The following is a 19700-nucleotide window of genomic DNA, read 5'->3' as shown; positions in this document are numbered from 1 at the left end:
CCCCCCCCCCCCCCCCCGCGTTCCTGTGGGATGCTCCATGCACTGCGCCAGCTCGGCTTTCACAAGCTGTGGCTGGTACCCCGAGGTACGTAGAAAAAACATATAAAGCTGTGTCTATGGCCAAATCGTTGAATCTCTCCAAATCGAATTGGAGGCTTCCAGTTTGGCTGCTGAATCAGGCCAAATCTCCTCTGAGTCGAATCGGAGACCAAAGCTTCGGACAGCCCCAGTGCTAAGCACTTTCCCAGACCCAAATTATTGTCATTGTGTTAGATAAGCACTAATATTTTTAGCGGGCTGTTCAGCATTTTGCTGGCCTAGGTTCTTTTCTAGTCCATTTGCCTGCTACTTCAAAGGGTGTTTTTTCGTATTTTTTTTGAATGAACTGAGTGAAGTAAAGGGAAAATAATTGGGTGGGGGGGGGAGGGGAGATGTCAAAGCACATACTAATTAAAATAGCTTCTAAATGAAGTACAGTTAACTAACTGCTATTTTACATTGCACTTCTATTGTTTTATTGACCCTTTTATGCTTAAGACTGACCAAACCTTTATAACACAGTAAGAGCTAAATTTTCCAAAGAAGACTTCAACTTTAAGACCTGCAGTTTTTCCAAGATCAAATGTGAACATTTTTCCTGTGTTTGTACACAAATACTTGAGTTGATGGGAACAAGGTGTATTTGCACATGTGGATCAGGAACTTGAGCACCTACATGACTGTGTGCTCAAATGCACCATTTATTTAATGGTCTGATAATTTGGATATGTAAAAATGTGTGCATGCAAAATGCGCATCCAAAAAGAAGATGGGTATGTTCTTAGGCTCCAGTCCTGCAAACTCTTTGATGTTTGTGTGCACATTTTTGTCCCAGTGATATCAAATATGGGTGGGTTTAAGTACATTGCTGAATTTGAGAGAATCTGGGCTGACTCCCTTTGGGAAATTGCAATCCTGACAAAAACTCTAACACACTCAGTCATAGCCTACGGTGCAGGGCAGTGCACTAATGAGGAATTTCCAAAGGCACTTAGTACCTTTCAGGAATGAGCTATTCTCCAATCTTTATCCAGGCAAAGCTCCCCATGACTCTGAGAGCTTTGTCTGTGTACTGAAGGCCCAGACTAGGTATTTACAGTACAGGCAGTCCTTGGACTTACAACACAATTGGTTCCTGAAAACCGTGTCTTAAGTCGAAACGTTGTAACTTAGAACCAATTTTCTCATAAGAAAAAAATATTATAAATGGGGGATTGGTTCCTGAACCAAGGCCTAATACCCTATTTTCACCAAAAATACCCCAGAATTTTGTACTTGATCAATTATAGACGAGTAATATAGCTACATTAATGTATTTATATTGTAAATAGCAATCATATTGATTTAGGTAGACTTCTTTGAGGTGACTTTGCTGGACTTTTTGAAGGTCTCTTGGCTGGAATCTTTTCAGGAGTCCTGCCTGCAAGTTTTTCAGGAGTCTTGTGTGCTTTCTTAAAGAAAGTGTCCAAGCAAGTTTGGGCAGATGTTCTCCAGGGAGATGAGCAACACAGTGAACTTGTTCACTGGCATGGCATTGCATCGGATCAAGCGTTGTAAGACGAAATTGACGTCATAAAGTTGAAACTGTGTCAGTTTATAAACGTTTTAAGTGCAAAACGTTGTAATTCGAAACGTTGTAAGTTGAGGACTGCCTGTATAAGAAAGGTCTGTCTATATGTTGGTTTATATGAAAGTGCATGTGAGGTTTGGTTTTAAAGTCATTTTTCCCATCTTTATTTTTTCCAGATGTGAAAGTGAATGACGTGGTCTCCTGGGTTCTAGACCTCATTTTGAATAAGCATATTGTCAGCCCTAACCCACATGTCAGGCAGGCAGCCTGCATCTGGTTGCTATCAATGGTGAAGAAGCTGAGCACGCACAAAGAAATTAAGGTGAAAACCTACCTCTTTCCTACTTTCAGCTTCTGCTTTTCTTGCTTGCCTTATATCTTTCCTCTTATCCCCTCATTTCTCCTTCTCCCTCATCTCATTGCTTCTCACTGTGCCTCAGCTCTATAGCTCTGAGATCTCCAGGTGACACCTGCTTGCTCCACGTTCCTGGGGTGGTATTGCCCACTGGCAGTCTAGTTCTTCCTTTGCAGGCATCTAACTTAGATGTAAGTCAGTGGGAGTTTAGTCTGCATAACAGCTATAGGAAAAGGCTTCAACTAGCTGTTCCCTTGAGGGAAGGAAAATTGCTGTTAGTAGAATTTTTAAAGGATTCTCCTTGTGGAAGAGATTCTCTTTGCCCTGGTGGGGGGGGGAAGCAGGGTGGGGAGCCCCGACCCTGCATCCACCCCCCCCCCCCACAGGCTCCACTCCAGGTGTGCTGCCTATGGGTGAAGGGGAGCCAGACTCCACACTCCATTCTGCCACAGCAGCCACTGCCTCCTGTGGGTGGCAGCCAGGGCACGGGCACTGCTGTAGGGGGCAGGGGACTGTGTACCTGTGTCCCTGGCCCCATAGCCCTGGCAACTGGGGGCCCTTTCCAGCAGGGCTGGGGGGTGGGGAGCATAGTGAGGGGCATCATCAGGGCTGTGGCTTGGGAGTGAGGGGTAATGGCATGGGCAGGGCGCCAGCATATTAAGGCTGCTCAGCACCACAAAGCAGTGGCAGGGGATAGCTGCAGTTGGACCTGCATCCTGATGAGTGAAGGGTGCATGGGGAGCTCTGATTTTTCCATGATAAAAAACCCAAAATCAAATGCCAAAATGTATTAGGTATTTAGAATTTATTTTATTATAATGATTGAGGCACTGGTAGGCTTCCAAATTGTTTAAGAATTGTAAATATGTCAATAAAACATTGTATTCAACTGATTACCTATATATTTAGTGGCATTTCATTTTAGTCATAGATTTGGGGGGTTTTAATCAGAGAATTGGCGAGTTTTAAACAGAGAAAACCAGGATCTATGTGGATGAGCCAGTTGGCTACCATCTTTCATCCCAGAGGAGGCTGCAATTAAGCAATAGGTTGTCTATATTATGGTTGAAGTGCTTTGGGATGAGAGGTGCTACTTGGTCTTAAGTTTTATTAAGTTTCAAACCCCGGAAGTTACTCTGCCTTAGGGATTGTTTTCTAAGACTTCTCCTCCCATTACTGGATTGTGAAGGAGGCAACTTGAGCACAAGGGCTGAGAGTTTGGAGATGTGGGTTTCATTTCTGACTTGCTCTCTGAGTGGCCATAGATAAGGTACTTAACTCCCCTATTCCTGTAGCTTCTCCATCCAAACAATGAATACACTGCTTCTGTATGTTGCTTTGAGACTGGAAAAAGGGTGCTGTGCAACTACAAAAGTTAGTATTGTCTCTGAACTTAAGATTGACCTTTTCTGACATCTCAGACAAAATGTACAATTTTTGTGGTGTTTGATTATATTAAATTTAAAAAGAGATAAAATAGCCTCTATGTTGTTTTGTTAGGGAACCTTTTAGACAAAATTGAAAGGAGGCAAAATGTGGAATAAAAATATATGCTTTTTCTGCTCTTTGTGTCTGTTTGTGTTTCAGTCTCATCTCAAGGAGATTCAAAATGCCTTTGTTTCAGTTCTGTCTGATAATGATGGTAAGTAGTATGGTATCCATGAGGGTATTTTTACATTACTAAACAAAGAGCCAAGACTTTTGCTATGCCATGTTAGTTGCATAAATTAATTTAACACTTCTTTATCACTCATCAGTGACAAAAATATATGGAAATGTTATTTTTGCTCTAAAAGCAAGAGTCTTACAAAGCTTCTATTTGTAGAAACTTGAAATAGTACCTTTGTTTCTACCTCAGCATTCCAGCAAGAAACTTTGCCTTGGAAGTCATGCATTTGCCCCCTCTCCTGCCGTCATAAGAGAGGAGACTTTTGTGGTGGTCCTGCTTATTTTTTTGGTTTGAGCTCAGGGCTTTGATCCTCTACTTGTATCCAGATAGATGAAACCTCTGGCTGATCCCAGTTTCAGTCAATTAAGGCTTTGCTCCAAGGTCCATCTTCACACATGGGGCCAGCTAAAGGAATGCTGGCCGGAGGGACTATTCCTTTTAACTTTGGGCTCTGGACCAGGTCCCAGCTTCTTTGATGTCAGAAAGATATAGGCAACTCTTGGAATGTTTCCTGCTACAGGAGAGTCGGGGGAAAATTTACATGCAGCATGTCATCCTGTCTGGGGATGGAGCTCACATGTTGCCAGGCTACAGCTGCTTTCTAGTGGTGTTTTTGGCAGTAGTGATATCATTTTAACCATGTTACGGAACTCATGTTTTTTTTAGCTTCTACTTTTAATTGGCTCTCAATATTTCATTCTTATTATTTTGTGTGTATTTTATCAAATCTATTGCAGAACTTAGTCAAGATGTTGCTTCAAAAGGACTTGGACTAGTGTATGAACTAGGCAACGAACAAGACCAGCAGGAGCTGGTCACTACGCTTGTCGATACACTTATGACCGGGAAAAGGTACAGTGAGCTCAGAACTTCAGGGCTGTGCAAGTATTCTGTACTTGTGTATCCATGGCAGGACACAGAAATACATTTCTTATGCAAGAGAAGATCAGTTTTTTGGAGTGGTGGAAGTCAGCTCACATCTGCTCCATATATGTATCACAGTGAGTGATAGCTGGAGCTTCTTGTACTTAGCATATTAAGCAGTGCTAAGTGGTATAGATGTTACACTGGTACATGGGGGGGGCTTGTCTTGGTGACTTGGGACCAAGAGGCAAATGGAAATGGTATTTGGTCCTCTAAAGTGGGGATAGGCACCTGGCCTAAGTGTATACTTGGCCATGATGAGTGGAGTCAGATCCCAGGAGAAATTAAAATGCAACCATATACAATATGTTTTCACTTTTTTTAACTTGCTTGGTAAAGCCCTGACCTTTCTCAAACATGTTCCTAATGTTCTACATAACTAAAGGTAATGGACTTCTTGTGGTGTGCGTGGGTCATCACACCTGTAAATATCTATGGCGTTAGGACCCAAGTACAAGTAATTTCTTAGTTTAATAGAGCAACATGTATTCATTTGTGTCTGAATGTTCAGTGTGTGTAATATGACCTGTTTGCCTACAGTGCATGAAAAAGCTAATGCTGAGCCTCTTTCTATTCCCAGGAGCAAACACGAAGTGACTGGAGAAACTGTTGTATTTCAGGGAGCTCTTGGCAAAACCCCAGATGGGTAAGTTCAGTGATGATATTCCATACAGCAGGTGAGGATTGTGCCTAGATCTTCATACCTTTCTTTTAAACCTTATGTTCCTCGGTTTCTTCTTTTGATTGCTTGAATCCTGTTTCTTCCTTAATAATGACTGTAATTACTTCCCTATATCACTGATATGAAGCTCATTTATATTGCATCTGAATTATGTGCTGTATTTTGATCCACTTTTGATCAAAGTTATTGTGATGACTTGTTTCTATGGTGTAGTTATTGGTTACTATGGTGGTTTCTGTGACCAAAATTTAGTAATACTATTTTTTTTTCCTTTTTGCCTTCCCAAGTCAGGGTCTCTCTACATACAAGGAACTTTGTTCACTGGCTAGTGACCTTAGCCAACCAGATCTGGTCTATAAATTCATGAATCTGGCCAACCACCATGCAATGTGGAATTCCCGAAAGGTAATTTGATTTTTAGTACAAAATCCTGTGTCAACTATAGATTAAAAGTCCCCAAACAGAAAACTGCACAACAGGTGTGCAATTTCTACCTGGACCAGAGTGGGTAGGAAGGCTTTTTTCTTTTTGTATTTTATTGCCACTTCTAGTGTGCTATCACCAGCATGTAAAATTAATCATAGATTTAACCAGATTATTGCAACAAATCCTTACTAGTCTATGCATTGGCTTAAATCATCACTTCGTTCCACTCTAACTAATTGTTATAATGTGTTTTACTGGTCTTTTGCCTATTTCTGGAGCTATAGTTCTGCACTAGGCACTGTACAGATATTTGACAAAAAATGCTTAAATCTTAAAATTGAAGACGGAACAGCACATGAGTTTACTAAACAGGAGGGATGAGTCGCAAGATAACTGATAAGCAGGGGTCCCAGCATACTAGCTGGTCAGCCACCCTCACTGAAACAATACTCATGTTTCTGCTTACAGAAAGAGACTCTGGTTTATAGCCACTAGCCCCTTTTTCAAACCCAAAATGTTGCCTCACTCTCTTCCTGTTAATAGAACAACATCATGGCCATTTTAATTTTATTTCTAATACATTATTTTCTTACCTTTTGGAGGGATTGAGGACTAATTATGCATGTACATCCTGCTTTTGTGCCAGGGGTTGGACTAACTGGCCTTTGGGGCCCCTTCTAATTCTGCTGTTCTACAACTGGCTTTCTTTAAATACAGCATGATGTACTTAAGTAACTGAATAGATGGTGTGCTTCTGTCCTATCCCAGAGAACCTCTGTGCCCTGCACAAGATCATGCGTGCCCTTTTCCTGGAGTTTGGCTTTGTTGCAAATGTCATTTATAGCAGAATACAAACCCCAATATAAACATTTTTCCAAGGCCTGACCATGATATAGTTTTTCCTGGAGGACTTTGCTAGCTCTGCCCCTACATTGCTGCACCTCTCCCTCTTTCTTGGTCCAACCTCTCCTTCCCCCCTCCCATACCCTAAGCCCTGGTCAACCCAACTGTCATTACTTGGCGTAATTAACAAGCTGCACCTTTTACTATAAGGAGAAGTCAGCAGGACTTACTTAGCAAGCTTATACAGGGTTTGAATACCTGCTAGCAGAGGAGGATTGTGTTATCTCTACAGTTTCTAAACTGCAGGATCAGCACTGTTGCAGGGGCCTGATCCCATGTTATTAAGTTGTGGGAGCTTTATTGTTGCCTTCAATGGGATCAGAGAATTGAGCTCTCAGTGGGTAGCTAGACAGACTTGCACTTCCTTCAGGAAATGTCTGTTCTTTGTTTCAGGGAGCAGCTTTTGGTTTCAATGTGATTGCAACGAAAGCTGGTGAACAACTGGCTCCATTTTTGCCCCAGTTGGTTCCTCGGCTTTATCGTTACCAGTTTGATCCCAACCTTGGTATTCGACAGGCTATGACCAGCATTTGGAATGCGCTTGTCACTGACAAATCAGCTGTAAGTACATGCAAGAGTTGTTTGAGTGCAAGATCCTGTGCTTTCTGCCAGCCATGAGTCTCCTAAAGGAATTCCTTCAAGAAAATAGCTGAGGAAAATCTCAAGAGGCAGTTGCGTTCTTCGGTGTATGTAAAAGAGAAAATCCTCTGTTGCTATGTAGAGCAGTAGTTCTCAACCCATGGCTGCTGGGCTATGCGCGGCCCATTCAGCACACAGCTGACACCCATGTAACATCCTGTTTAAAAGGAAAAAAAATAAGTAAAGACTGCTGCCTGTGGTTTGTTAGTTAGGGAGAAAAACATAGGAAACAGTGTGTTTCCCCTTGCAGCTTCGTATAGTTCCAGCCTGCAAGGTGCTGCTTGTGGTTGGAGGAAGAAGGAGGGCGTTCGAGGGCAGGGGGCACCATGTGCATGTGTGCGTGCACACATGCATATGGCAGCCAGACAGCATGGAGAGCAGCTCCTGCAGCTCACTCCCAGTAAGTCTGTGAGAGGGAAGGGGGGGGGCAGATTGAAGCCCCTGTGGTAAAGGAGGGAGTAGAGTAGGGAAGGGCTGGGCCTGGGGGCACCACTTAGTTAGGACGGTGGGCCCTGGGGCTGGGACTGGGACGGAAATGTTTGGCCGTGAGGCCCAGCCAGGGAGTGGGATGGAGCCACAGGTGGCTCATCTGGGGCGGCAGTAGGGGTACTGGCTCCCTGCTGCTGTGCACACTCCCAGGAAAGGAGGGATGGGGGGCATGTGCCGCCTAGATTTGTGCATGGGGTGGGGGGGTGGATGTGCACTGCCCACTGCGGGCTCGAGGCTCCCCACCCTGCTGACCTCCTCCTAGGTGCCTCCACAGTAGAGTGGGGCAGGGAGGCTCAGTGCTTCTGCCAGGAGCCCCTCTCTGGCTGTACCACCATGGTAAGGTGCCTCCTTCCCACCCGGTAGCAGTGGGGGGCACAACTCTGCACTGCTGCTGCTGATGAGCAGGCAGGGGATGCTTCACCATGGCAGAGCAGCTGCCATGGGGCTTCTGGCAATGGCACCAAGTCTCCCTGTCCGCCAGCACCAGATCCTGCCTGCTGGGCCCCTGAGGCCCTAGGGAAAGGGCAGCAGGACAGGGAAGCCCCAGCCCACAATGGGCAGCCTGCATCTGCCCCACCTCCCATGGGCTCCACTCCAGCTGTGCTGTCCATGGGTAGGGGGGAGGGACCTCTGCTTCCCACTCCAGCTGCAACTACAGTCTTACTTCAGAGGGTCTTCTTCACAATCTTAGGCTGAGAGTCAGTGGCTGCATGATAAGAAACTGTCTAATTTATCCTGGGAAGGGCTGTCAGACATGAAAATAGGCTTCTTTCACTGTATCCAGACATGTGTGCCCCTGCTTACCATATTCTGGCTAGAAAATTGGTTGCAGTCTGGCCTTTCCCTCTACCATATAGGCTGCTGTGGTCCCAGGCTTTGAAGCAGAGGATGTGCAAATTGGGGCCAGCTTAAGCCAGATGGGCTTGACTTGTGCAGGGACAGCTCCAGCAAGGATGTATTCTTCTGTTCTGGCCAGAACCTCTGGAGAACCAGATGTCTTGTCTTATCCCAGAAGACCATGCTTGAGAGGTGTTCAATCTGGGCACATGCTAACTAAAGACCTGGACAGCTGTTTATCACTGCTGAAATCCTGCAGTCCATTATAGCTGCTGTGTGTGTAGAACCAATTGCATGGAAATAAGGACTTGCATTCTATAAGCTTCTCTATATTCAAGGGGTTTTTTTCCTACTAGGTGGATAAGTATATGAAGGAAATCCTTGAGGATCTGATTGGCAACCTGACCAGCAGCCTCTGGAGGATCAGGGAATCCAGGTATTGCTGAGGAGTAATATTTACTCTTAAAAAAACAAAGCAGAAAAATTATTCTTAACCTTAGAAATCCTATTTCCTATTGAATGGAGTGAGAAAAATTAAGGTGGTTTCTTCCAGCTACCTCCTGGAGAGTCCAGCATCCTGGTACTGTGCTGGGACATGACTTACTCCCAAACACATGCCTTCAAGGGTCTCAATGGTTTCTGTCATGCCACAGCTAAATTATTTGAAAATATAGTCTTTGATTGAAGATCTTGGTCTGTCTGTGGCCTGAAGTGTTGCTTAGTGTCGTGGTGAGAGAATATTGACAGCTCATCTTTGGGTATATAATACAAGTACTTGCTGACAAGGCAGTGCAGTTAGATACAGGTCTGGCAATAAACTCTTTTTAGTTAAATACTTTCAATATAATGCAAATACGCCATCGAATCCAAACCTCAGACCTGATCCTTTGATTCTGATCTACCCCGTTTGACAGACTCAGTAAGATACTGTATCCTGTCTGGAGATTAAGTCTAGAATAAGTGTAGCTAGAATACTTGTAGCAGCTATAATGGGATTGCATAGACAATCTTTTCTAATTGCATATAACTCCCAGTTTTTGCCTTTCTGGGTGAAATTATCTGCCAGGAGATAAACTTACATTGTTCTTGAAAGTTGGAGCAAAACCTGCTTTGTAGCTTTGGGGGAAGTAGGCAAAGTATCTATTTCAATATATAAAATGATAAGATGTGAATTAAAATATGAATTACAGACTCTTAAAGGTCAATGGTGCTCATAGTTTTGGCCGCATGGGCCAAATTAATGGGATCAGGCCTGCAGGACTGCACTGTCTCCCCGCATGAGTGGGGATCAGACCTTGTGCCACCCTGCACACCCATTCTAGCCATGGCCTGCTAGCACGTCTCAGATCTGTGGAGAGCCCCTTGGAACAGATGGCACAGCACCAGGGGCCAAAGGTTGAACACCTTCTTATAGGTCATCTAATTCCAATCCCTACACAGAGAAGTACCATCCCTATTTAAACTATCCCCAACAAAATTCTGTCTATCCTATGTGGTGTAAAAACTGCCAATTACAGAGATACCACAGTCTCTCTTGGTAACCAGTGTTTCACCACGTTCATAGATGGAATTTCTTCCTAACATCCAACCTAATCTCCCACTGTTGCAATTTACAGCTGTTCTTGTCCTGTCTCCAGTGGATGCAGAGAACAGTTGAGCACCATCCTCTTTACAACAACCTTCTTTATAACAATCGTATATGAAGACTGTCATCAAATCCTGCCCTTAATCTTCTCTTTTCTAGACTAAATAATCCCATTTCTTCCCATCTTCATAAATATCCCATGATTTCCCAAATTGTATACATTTTAAAATATTATCTTACATAAGATTGCAGTCTTTTGTAAAGAGTTGTGATGCTTAAATGATTGACAGATGGGTAAAGAACAGTGTCTCTTGCTAGCTGGGTAAGGACTCACTTGGGATCCAAGTGATTAACCAAGGATTTGAAGCTTCAGTTTTACATACATGGTAGTTTCTGTAATTAAAGTTTCCTTGTGTGCTAGCTGAAAGTAGGCCACAGTGCCTAGGCTTTTGTGTTGTACTGCAGTATGTGCTCTGTTTTATAAATGCCCAGTGTAGCAGGTGCATACTGAATTAAAGGGCTAGGTGCTGTGGAGAAAGAAGCAAATAGCTGTTACCAGCTCTGATTCACCACTGTATTCACCTAGTTATAAGTGAGGGTCAAATCATTCAAATCAAATCAAATCCAATGGAGTTAAGGGTGTAGGAAATTTAGAGTGATGAATTAGGAAGGTATCTGTTGAATGAGGCAGGGCTCTGTGATTCAGTACGTTATCCTGTGGGGGTTGGAGGAGCCTGAATTTCCTCTGCACTAAGGTTGTTACACACTGGCCTGACAATGAAAAGGGCTTTGAAGTAGGTTTAAAATGTATTTATACTGACTTTCAAGTTCCTTTCCATAGTAGTGAAAAATGGGCCTTAGTGTACCTGGGAATTGTACCTTCTCTTCTAAGGACCAACTCTTTGAAAGATGCCTTGTTTTGAGGTTTAAACAAAAAGTCATGTGAGATTTCTGGTGGTGGTGGTGGTATGTTTTGAATTACTGAAATGGCCTTGTTGAATTGATTTATGTCTTTAAAAAAAACTGTCTGCAGTTGTCTAGCGCTGAATGATTTGTTAAGAGGAAGACCGCTGGATGACATTATTGACAAACTTCCAGAGATCTGGGAAACGCTATTTAAAGTGCAAGATGACATTAAGGTAATCAGATTTCCTGTTGGATTATCAGTGAAATACAGAATTATTAAGAAAGTGGTAAGAAAATATTTCCTTAGAAGAATCTTTTATTGGCCTGGAAGCTGATCCTGATAGCTAGCAAAGTCTCTCAGCTTCCACTGAGGTCTAGGGGAGTTTCAAATCCTTGACACTGGTCCAGTTCAAGCCCCTGAATTGGGAAATTTTCTATATGCATCTTTCGTGGGTTTGAAGATGTGTATAAAGCCGATGTTACTTTTCATTCCTGTTAAGCTAGGCCTTATAAAATGCTGCAGCCCTGATCCAGCAGAATGCTGCAGTAGATGGAGCAGTCCATTCAGGGCTGCATAGATTCTTTAAGGTGATGCACCTGTTCACAGTGACACAAGGCAATCTTAATGGCATGGGTCATCTGGAGTATGGGAAATACTTTTGGTGACCAGAATGACAAGACAACCTTATGTGGGATACCATTATGAATTACCACTGTAGTAACTAAATGCTCAGATAATGATAAGAGATTGACCAAACACAGATGGGCCTTTTAAAGGTAACTAATTATGGGCTGCAGACAAGACATATTAATGCTTGTGTTTAAAAATCCATATGCTTTCAAACATGAAAGTAAATAATGGCAAAATACATTTAAGTAAAATTGGAATTCTTTCTTCTAGGAGTCTGTACGAAAGGCTGCAGAATTAGCTCTGAAAACTTTAAGCAAGGTAAAAAAAAAAAAAAAGCTACTTTTTGCATATAGGGCTGCGGTTTACATGGTGTTATACAATAGTTAGTTTGCACCTTTTTAAGAGTGACTTTTTTTTTTACAAGCTATTCTCAGGTAAATGGTGATTGTACTAAGGTGCAAAGTTGCACTTTATAACCTAGTCAAAGTAAATATAGTGGGCATGTCAAAATCCATGAGTTTGTTGAAATCCATCAGAGTTCTGTTTGAGGAAACCAGGATTGAACCAATCTGACATTTTAAGTCTTACGCAGTTGCTGCAGGAAAGTACTGAATTCTGTTCCTCCGTTGGTCCTTATTTTTTCTGTGAGTATCAGACTTAGCGGAAGGTGTTATGGGCAGAATGTGGTACACGTTTATCTAGCACCAGTATGCAGTTGTCCAAAGAGGGTTTTGCTGCCCTTTCTAAGGTTCCAGAAGCTATTCTGGTTGTGGACATGCTAGTGTTCTCACTGAACATTTGACCCAGTCTATTCTGCAGATGTTTGTTCATTCAGACCGTTAATAAGTCAAGCTGAAGCTAGAAGAGGGTAACACCTTAGAGACTATTTGGTTTAGAGAGGCATAAACTTTCATACGTGACAGCCTGCTTCATCAGATACTATCAAGCTGTGGAGGGTCTGTGAAGCACCATCTCTGCACGTGGGCGAAAATACAATTCCTGCTTGCCGTGACCCTTTCAGGGGAGAACATGGGTAGAGTGCTTGACTAGAATTTGCCTTCAGTATTTTATTTCTCTTACAGAAATGTACAGGCAGTCTGAGTTTGGTCGTGTGTGTGCAGGGGTAGGGGGGCATTGATCCATATTGCTTTTAATTCTGAGAGAAAGCATTAGATTTATCTGGAATGAAAATTTTGGTGTGTCACTGACTCCCTCTTACATGTCATCAGGTATGTGTGAAAATGTGTGACCCCTCCAAAGGAGCTGCAGGCCAGAAAACAATAGCTGTGTTGCTGCCTTGCCTCCTAGACAAAGGAATGATGAGCACAGTGACTGAAGTCCGAGCTCTCAGGTTTGTCTTGTAGCCTGTGATTTCTTTTGGGTTCTTTTGAGTTAAGACATTCTAGTCTCTCTGAAGATCATAGAATCAGAGAAGGTAGGAAACGGACCATGGGAGGTCATCTAGTCCAACCTCCTACTTGAAGGCAGGATCATTCCTATCTAAACCATTCTGTGCAAGTGTTTGTACAGCCTGTTCTTAAAATTAGATGAACAGCCCTGTTACACGACTCCCAAGCCCATTGTCCAAGAAAATCAAGAACACCATAACCTGCCACAGGTAAAACAGGGAGATGAAGACCTGTCACTGCAAGAGCAGGAAATGGTTGTGAAGATACACTTGAGAGAATCAGTGAAGAGGATCAGAAGCTCAGGTTCAAATATTAGCAAGTATCAGGAGGAGGGTTCTCTCCTCCTTTCTTGCAGGGAGTAAACTGACATTGGTGCAGTTTTCTGTGTGCAGGACTCCCCCACAGGACCTTACAGAGTGCAAATATGTCTGTTCTACATGCATGCTAAAGACTGCGTCACATCATTTTTCATAAGCGTGCAAGTTTATCCTTGTGTTTTCATGCCCACCATGGCTCCTTCCTCTTAATCATACTCTTGTAGTTTTCCCTATGCTAGTTTTGCATATCTCATGGGTATCTGCATTTCAGTTGCACTGAACACAGACATCTAAATGTGTGTAACAGCCCAGGATCTGTTGAGACAAAAGAACTTCATGCACTTAAATGTTGTCATTTGGTAATTTTTCTGCCAGTAGAGTAAATGAAACCTTAAACAGGCGTCTGGTTTCAAGTAGAGCTGCCTTTTGCAAGCATAATTTAATGCCACTCAATATTATCATCTGACCAGATTAAGAAATAATAAAATATAAAATCTTTGATTTTTTTTTTTTTTTTTTTAATTCTGGGGAAGCTTTGAAAGTACTTTGCCTTTCAGACTCTCAAGTGACATTGCCTTCACCCTTATTTGGCAAATAACTGTTTTGAGGGAGGGTATGCAAACTGAACATGTTTGAGAGATGGTGTGTGTGGTATTTCTGAACTGACATGGCATGTAGCTTCTTTTTTTAACTTCCTAATTTAGTTGTTCCCTATCTGCAACATTTTGGATGTGCTAGATAGTAGAGTAAAATGTTGTGAACAGTGTGAAATATCAGCACAGGCTTGGGGCCAATTCCAATCTTGGTTGCATCAAAAAAAGATCCAGAAAAATTCCATTTTGTAGATGCACTCCAAACTGAGACCCAGATTTGAATTCAGACTTTTGTTCGCTTAGCGTTCTAAAGAGTACAAGCTACCCTTGATGAAAGGGCTTTCTTAACTCACTAGCTCTGCAGGCTTCTGTAGTGATATACTCTTCCATTGTCTTCCAGCATTAACACTCTTGTGAAGATCAGCAAAAGTGCTGGGGCTATGCTGAAACCTCATGCACCAAAACTTATTCCTGCCCTGTTGGAGTCCTTAAGTGTGCTAGAACCCCAGGTTCTCAATTATTTGAGTCTCCGTGCCACGGAGCAGGAAAAGGTAAGTATCACAACTATGAAAGACGTTTTCAAAGTAGCATCTCAAAGATTTATAGCTTCACAGCCTTAAACCAAAATCTTCCATAGCCTTAAACCAAAAATCGGTGGCTCTGAAGCAGAGACATAGCAGGGTATGGAGGGGAATTAGCTAACAGATCTACTGCCTCTTGTTTGATATGCATTTGGAGAACAAGAGAGAGATCAGGTATTGGTCCTAAAACATATAATGCATAAAGCAGAAAAGTAACAATGGGTGGGCAAGCTGGGCACGAGCCTCAAACGCTACCTAAGATAGGGATGCCTCACCCTCTTGTGTCCCCATGCCCTGCACCTTCCCTGCAGTACATGTGGTTTAGTTTATGACGAATTCCTAGTCTGCTAAAATTACAACTTGCCTGTGTTTTGCTGGAAATGCACACTCCTCTAAGTTAGTGTGGAAGCAGCTTCCATGTAAGGTTGAAATCTGGGGGCATTTCTAGTGGAATACTTTTCTGCTGTCTCCACCCTGAACCTGCTTGGTTGTCTTTTCTGCTTTCTTTAGACTGCAATGGATAGTGCAAGACTCAGTGCTGCTAAATCCTCTCCCATGATGGAAACGATCAATATGGTAGGTATTTGATTTAACCACATTTTGGAGTAAAGATTAGTAATAACCTAAGTAGCCACATGATGGGAAGTTTTTCTTTTTGCTTTTATCAGGTTGTCGGATACCTCCTGCACTGCAGTCTTGCTCATACTTTTATTTTGGTTATTGTCTTTTCTCCCAAGTACACATGTACCCACTCCTCAAACTTTTTCTTCCTCCCCCTCTGCCATTCTTCTTAGTAACCAAAATGCAGACATATGGACATATTCTCACCTGGGGTGAACTATCATGACCTATGATAGCCAACTCCAGGTGAGAACCTGCCTTCCAGTTTGGTAAAGAGGGTACTCATGAATATCTGACATGGTATTCATAAAGATGAATACTTACGATGTTCCACAGATGGCACAGGGATGACTGAATGTTACAATGAAGGGACTCCTCAACTTATTTGAAGCAAATTCCTTCTCTCTAATCACCTTTTATCTCTATCAACTTTGGAACTGCACATTTAATCTTGCTCCTAATGTAGGCCTCCCAAGCAGGGAGGCTGAAGTAATTGCTTTTGAGCACTGGCTCAAACCTCTGTTTTTTCTCTCCATTCCTCTGTCTTTCCAGTGGTGTTTGGTGCTTTGGGCATTTAGATCCAGTACCAGTTTTCTTGCCGAGCTGGCTTCTTGGTGTCTGGTACTGATATATTAGCACTGCTCAGTCAGGGTTTCCTTCTGCTTACCTTCTGCGGAATTTAAGTCTGCACCAAAATTTTTTCTTCTCCTTCCAAACACTGATTTGCCTGTATAGTAGTTTAATTAAATATTTTCTTAAAAATATTAAAAAGCCTGTTTAGCGCTTGAATACATGTGTTTTGATTCAAGCAGGGGGTGGCACCAGTATAAAATTGGTGCAACTTGGTGTAACAAGTCAGCCACCTCTTTATGGGGTCTAACCTTCCTGGTCTTGCTTCTTTCAAATTAGTGCTCATAGTACAATAGATTTGTAAGTACAATGAAGTGCTGACACAGAGAAGTATAAGCCAGCAGCAGCTTTCCTGTTTGACACAGGCTTGTGTTTCTTCCTCAAGATTTATAATCTTTCGTCCTTTCCACAGTGCTTGCAGTACCTGGATGTGTCGGTTCTAGGTGAGCTGGTCCCTAGGCTCTGCGAGCTGATTAAAAGTGGAGTAGGCCTGGGCACAAAGGTATGCTGGCCATTTTAATGAGTCTTTGGAAGTGGGAGAGGGAACAGCTTGAAAGACTGGCTGCAACATGGCTGCTCTGAACTTGAAGTTGCACCTGTCACCAGCAAAGGTGGTGACTGTTTCATATCTGGATCAGTCTGCCCATAATTCTCTTTTTTTCTCTAGGAGCGCCACTGGTAACCCCTCCCCCAGTGAGGCGGGGGATGGCTGCTGGGTTCTATCGGCACATCTACTCTGATGTGCTAATTAGCACAGGTTGGAGCAGACCTGATTAATCGAGTCTGCTGGGGCATGCTAATTGGTATGCTCCAGCAGCCTCTGTGTCATGTGTATTCAGCATCCCTGCACTTCAGAATGGCAGCAAGGGCATTCTAATTAAAGCTTGGGTTGTTGAACAAGCTTTAATTAAAGCGCCTCTCCTGCCATTTTGAAGTGCAGGACACTGAGTACACATGACACTGCAGGTGCTTTAATTAGAGTGGTCCTGGAGCTGTTCTAAATAAGGAACCCTCCCCCTCCACCCCAGAGACCATGTGTAAAGACACCCTATAAGAGTAGGTTGCAGAATACTGCTTGATGTGCCTCTGTCTGGCATGTGGGCCAGGTCCAGAGACTGGGCCCCTGGAGCATTTGTATCTTACTTCTCCTAAAGTGGCTCTTCTTTGCTTCTAAAAGAGCAGAATGGTTTCAAACTTGCTTGTCAGATTAGTCTGAAGACTGTGTTTGGGTCAGGGGCAGCATATAGAGGAGCACTTAGTCCCATGGAGCTCTGATCCTGACAGGTACCCTTTGGCCCAACAGCAATGCATGCAGTAGTGTCAATAGCTAGAATTAGCTGATAATGGGTTTTGTTTTCCCTTTTGCTCTTCCAGGGAGGCTGTGCTAGTGTGATAGTATCATTAACCACTCAGTGTCCCCAAGATTTGACACCTTTTTCAGGTAAGGTTTGTTTTTACACAGGGATTTTTTTTAAGTTGATTTTTTCAGTCCTTTGTAAATAGCTTGTTTTTCATTCTACCTGTTTAGTTCCATCACAGGATGCTCTTCTGTTTTCATGTTTCCTGATCTCTAAAGGCAGTGTCCCTTGGAGCAGAGTCTGTGTGGTTGGGGTTGTTCCTGTTCAGTTAGGCTATGCATATCACTAACACACAACAGTGCCTCAGGAAAGTAGCATTGCAGAGATCAAAGTCTACAGAACAGCAGTGTCCCACTTACCCTGTAGTTAAAGCTGTCTTACAGCTGCTTCTGGTTTTGGGTATATTTTGGGGTCAAACCACATTATATTCCTGTTTAAAGCCCACATGCCATGTGCACTTAACTAAGCACATAGACTCGCTCATCCATTAACACCAATAGTCTAGTGAAACCCAAGACACTGCCTCCCACTATGACAAAAGGCTGATTCTGCTGTTTCAAGGCTTGACTCTTTCTCTTTTTCCAAACAGGTAAACTCATGAGTGCTTTACTCAGTGGCCTGACAGATCGCAACAGTGTGGTGCAGAAGTCATTTGCTTTTGCAATGGGGCATCTTGTTAGGGTGAGACAGGCTTTGGTGTCTTTTCATTTAGCTCACTGGAGTTCATTTTTTTTTAATGTGTGTTAAATAACTCTCTCTCTCTCTCTCTCTCTCTCTCAGACCTCTCGGGACAGTAGTACTGAGAAACTACTGCAGAAGCTTGGCAGCTGGTACATGGAGAAGGAAGGCAGGTGGCTTTTCATTTTTTTGTTTTCAGTAGGGGACCAGCTTTTGTAGCTAGAAGAAGCCAATGAATGGTCACTCTAGCATTGTCTGTTCCTACACTTATAACTTGCTGGCTTATAGATTTTCTAGATGGATATCTTGCATAAAGCAAGAGGCTTCTCTCCTTCATAGTACCGTGACTCTTCAAAGCACTGTGACTCTCTTTACTGGCTTTCATGAAATTACTTCTGACTCTTCCTATCAGTCTTTCCACAAAAAATCTGACTTCAGATGCTCAAACCAGATAACTGTTTTCTTTTCTTTCCCCTTCAGAACCTGTCTACAGGACAGGCTGTGCTTTAACTGTTCATGCCATTGGACGCTACAGTCCAGATGTTTTGAAGAACCATGCCAAACAGGTCTTGCCATTGGCATTTCTGGGAATGCATGAGGTCCCTGATGAAGAGAAAGGAGAGAAAGACGATTCTAATTTATGGACTGAAGTATGGCAGGAAAATGTCCCAGGTAAACTGCCCCAGAGATTGTTTTATGCGAGGCTGCTGGGGATGTTTAGACAGCTTGCACCCGAAATTCTTCAGAAAACTTGAATCTTAAGAAAATCCTTAAAATGATTTTTTTAAGCTAATTTACAAATCAAATTGCGTAAAAACAATAATGCTCTGTGGAAACATGGGACTTGTTGTTTAACCTGATCTTGAAGTTTCTTAGAAGAAAATTTCCCTTCCTGCCAGAGACACCTTCTACCTTTTCCATTTCTCCAGCTCTGAGCTCTTGCATCTGGGGGGGAGGCAGGAGCAGATGACTTGGTTGAGAGTTGTTAGATACTGACACTGGGTTGTTGGTTTGTTTTTTGGGGGGGGAGGAAGAGGAGGGGGTGGTTTAAACAGAGCTGCTTATTTAGGTGCCTGAATTAGCACCACCTGGCTCTTGTTAGGCAGCCATTTCAGACACAGGAAGGACTAATGCTTAGGTCGCACACCTAGGCTTTAGGAGACCTGGGTTCAGTTTTCTGCTTCACTACAGGCTTGCTGTATGGCCTTGGGCAAATCTCTTAGACTCAGTGTCTCATCTCCCCATCTGCTAAAATATATAATGCTTGAGGAGAAGCACGCTGAAGTGTGTGAGTTGCTCAGATATGATGGTAATATGGCCCACATAATGACTTAAGTGGCTAATTTTGAAAATCTTAGCCAGCACTGGGGGGAGAAGAGGATTCAGGGAAATGAATCCTGTGCTCCCTGCAGGCACTTTTGGTATTGGCAGGGAAGGGGGAAGAAGGGTGATTCTCAGTGTACAGGATAGCCTGATTAATGTGAAGGATCTCATTTCACTGGAGATATGTTAGGTGGCATTTGTAGTTCTCCCTCTAAGGAGCAGAAGTCACCTAAGAAAATGTAGAGATACCTATGAAGCCATCTTTTTACATCTGTGGAAGAAGATTCATCAGTATAATACTTCTTTGTGAAAGACTTGCTAGCTCTATTTAGTGGTTTCGTTTCAAATGTCCCACCAGGCAGGAGGTTGCTGTGCACTGATGTCTTACTGGGGACTGGGGGAATGTGTTGTTGTAAGACCTTTTTCATGGGTGTGTTTTGAAAAAAACTAGCTTGCCTCAGGAAATCTAGACATTTCTAGAGAAATACCCCTGTTCCCACCAAAATGAGAGATGGAGCTCTCTAGCATAATTAGC

General features: G+C 43.0%; 1 protein-coding gene and 1 long non-coding RNA gene across 2 annotated transcripts in view; one reads left to right on the top strand and one right to left on the bottom strand.

The window, feature by feature from the left end:
- The window catches only part of KIAA0368 (KIAA0368 ortholog), a 100491-nt gene that overhangs the window by 64603 nt on the left and 16188 nt on the right, over positions 1–19700 (top strand). The window contains exons 24-40 of the mRNA XM_019517047.1: positions 1786–1931; positions 3552–3606; positions 4371–4485; positions 5138–5203; positions 5527–5644; positions 6962–7129; positions 8890–8969; positions 11152–11257; positions 11926–11973; positions 12885–13006; positions 14375–14525; positions 15066–15131; positions 16219–16308; positions 17181–17247; positions 17754–17845; positions 17945–18011; positions 18323–18514. Of these exons, the coding sequence (XP_019372592.1) occupies positions 1786–1931; positions 3552–3606; positions 4371–4485; positions 5138–5203; positions 5527–5644; positions 6962–7129; positions 8890–8969; positions 11152–11257; positions 11926–11973; positions 12885–13006; positions 14375–14525; positions 15066–15131; positions 16219–16308; positions 17181–17247; positions 17754–17845; positions 17945–18011; positions 18323–18514 (1749 nt within the window). The remainder of the gene's footprint in view (positions 1–1785; positions 1932–3551; positions 3607–4370; positions 4486–5137; positions 5204–5526; positions 5645–6961; positions 7130–8889; positions 8970–11151; positions 11258–11925; positions 11974–12884; positions 13007–14374; positions 14526–15065; positions 15132–16218; positions 16309–17180; positions 17248–17753; positions 17846–17944; positions 18012–18322; positions 18515–19700) is intronic.
- The window catches only part of LOC109297352, a 23139-nt gene continuing 10740 nt past the window's right edge, over positions 7302–19700 (bottom strand). Inside the window, exons 2-3 of the long non-coding RNA XR_002097295.1 lie at positions 10884–10889; positions 7302–7311 (exon numbers count right to left, since the gene is read on the bottom strand). This is a non-coding gene — a long non-coding RNA (uncharacterized LOC109297352). The remainder of the gene's footprint in view (positions 7312–10883; positions 10890–19700) is intronic.

Source organism: Gavialis gangeticus, unplaced genomic scaffold, assembly GCF_001723915.1.
Source record: "Gavialis gangeticus isolate Ggan-Ray unplaced genomic scaffold, GavGan_comp1, whole genome shotgun sequence".
NCBI classification, from domain to species: Eukaryota; Metazoa; Chordata; order Crocodylia; family Gavialidae; genus Gavialis; species Gavialis gangeticus.
Note: the sequence above shows the minus strand (reverse complement) of the source record. Positions and strands in the feature narration are given on the sequence as shown.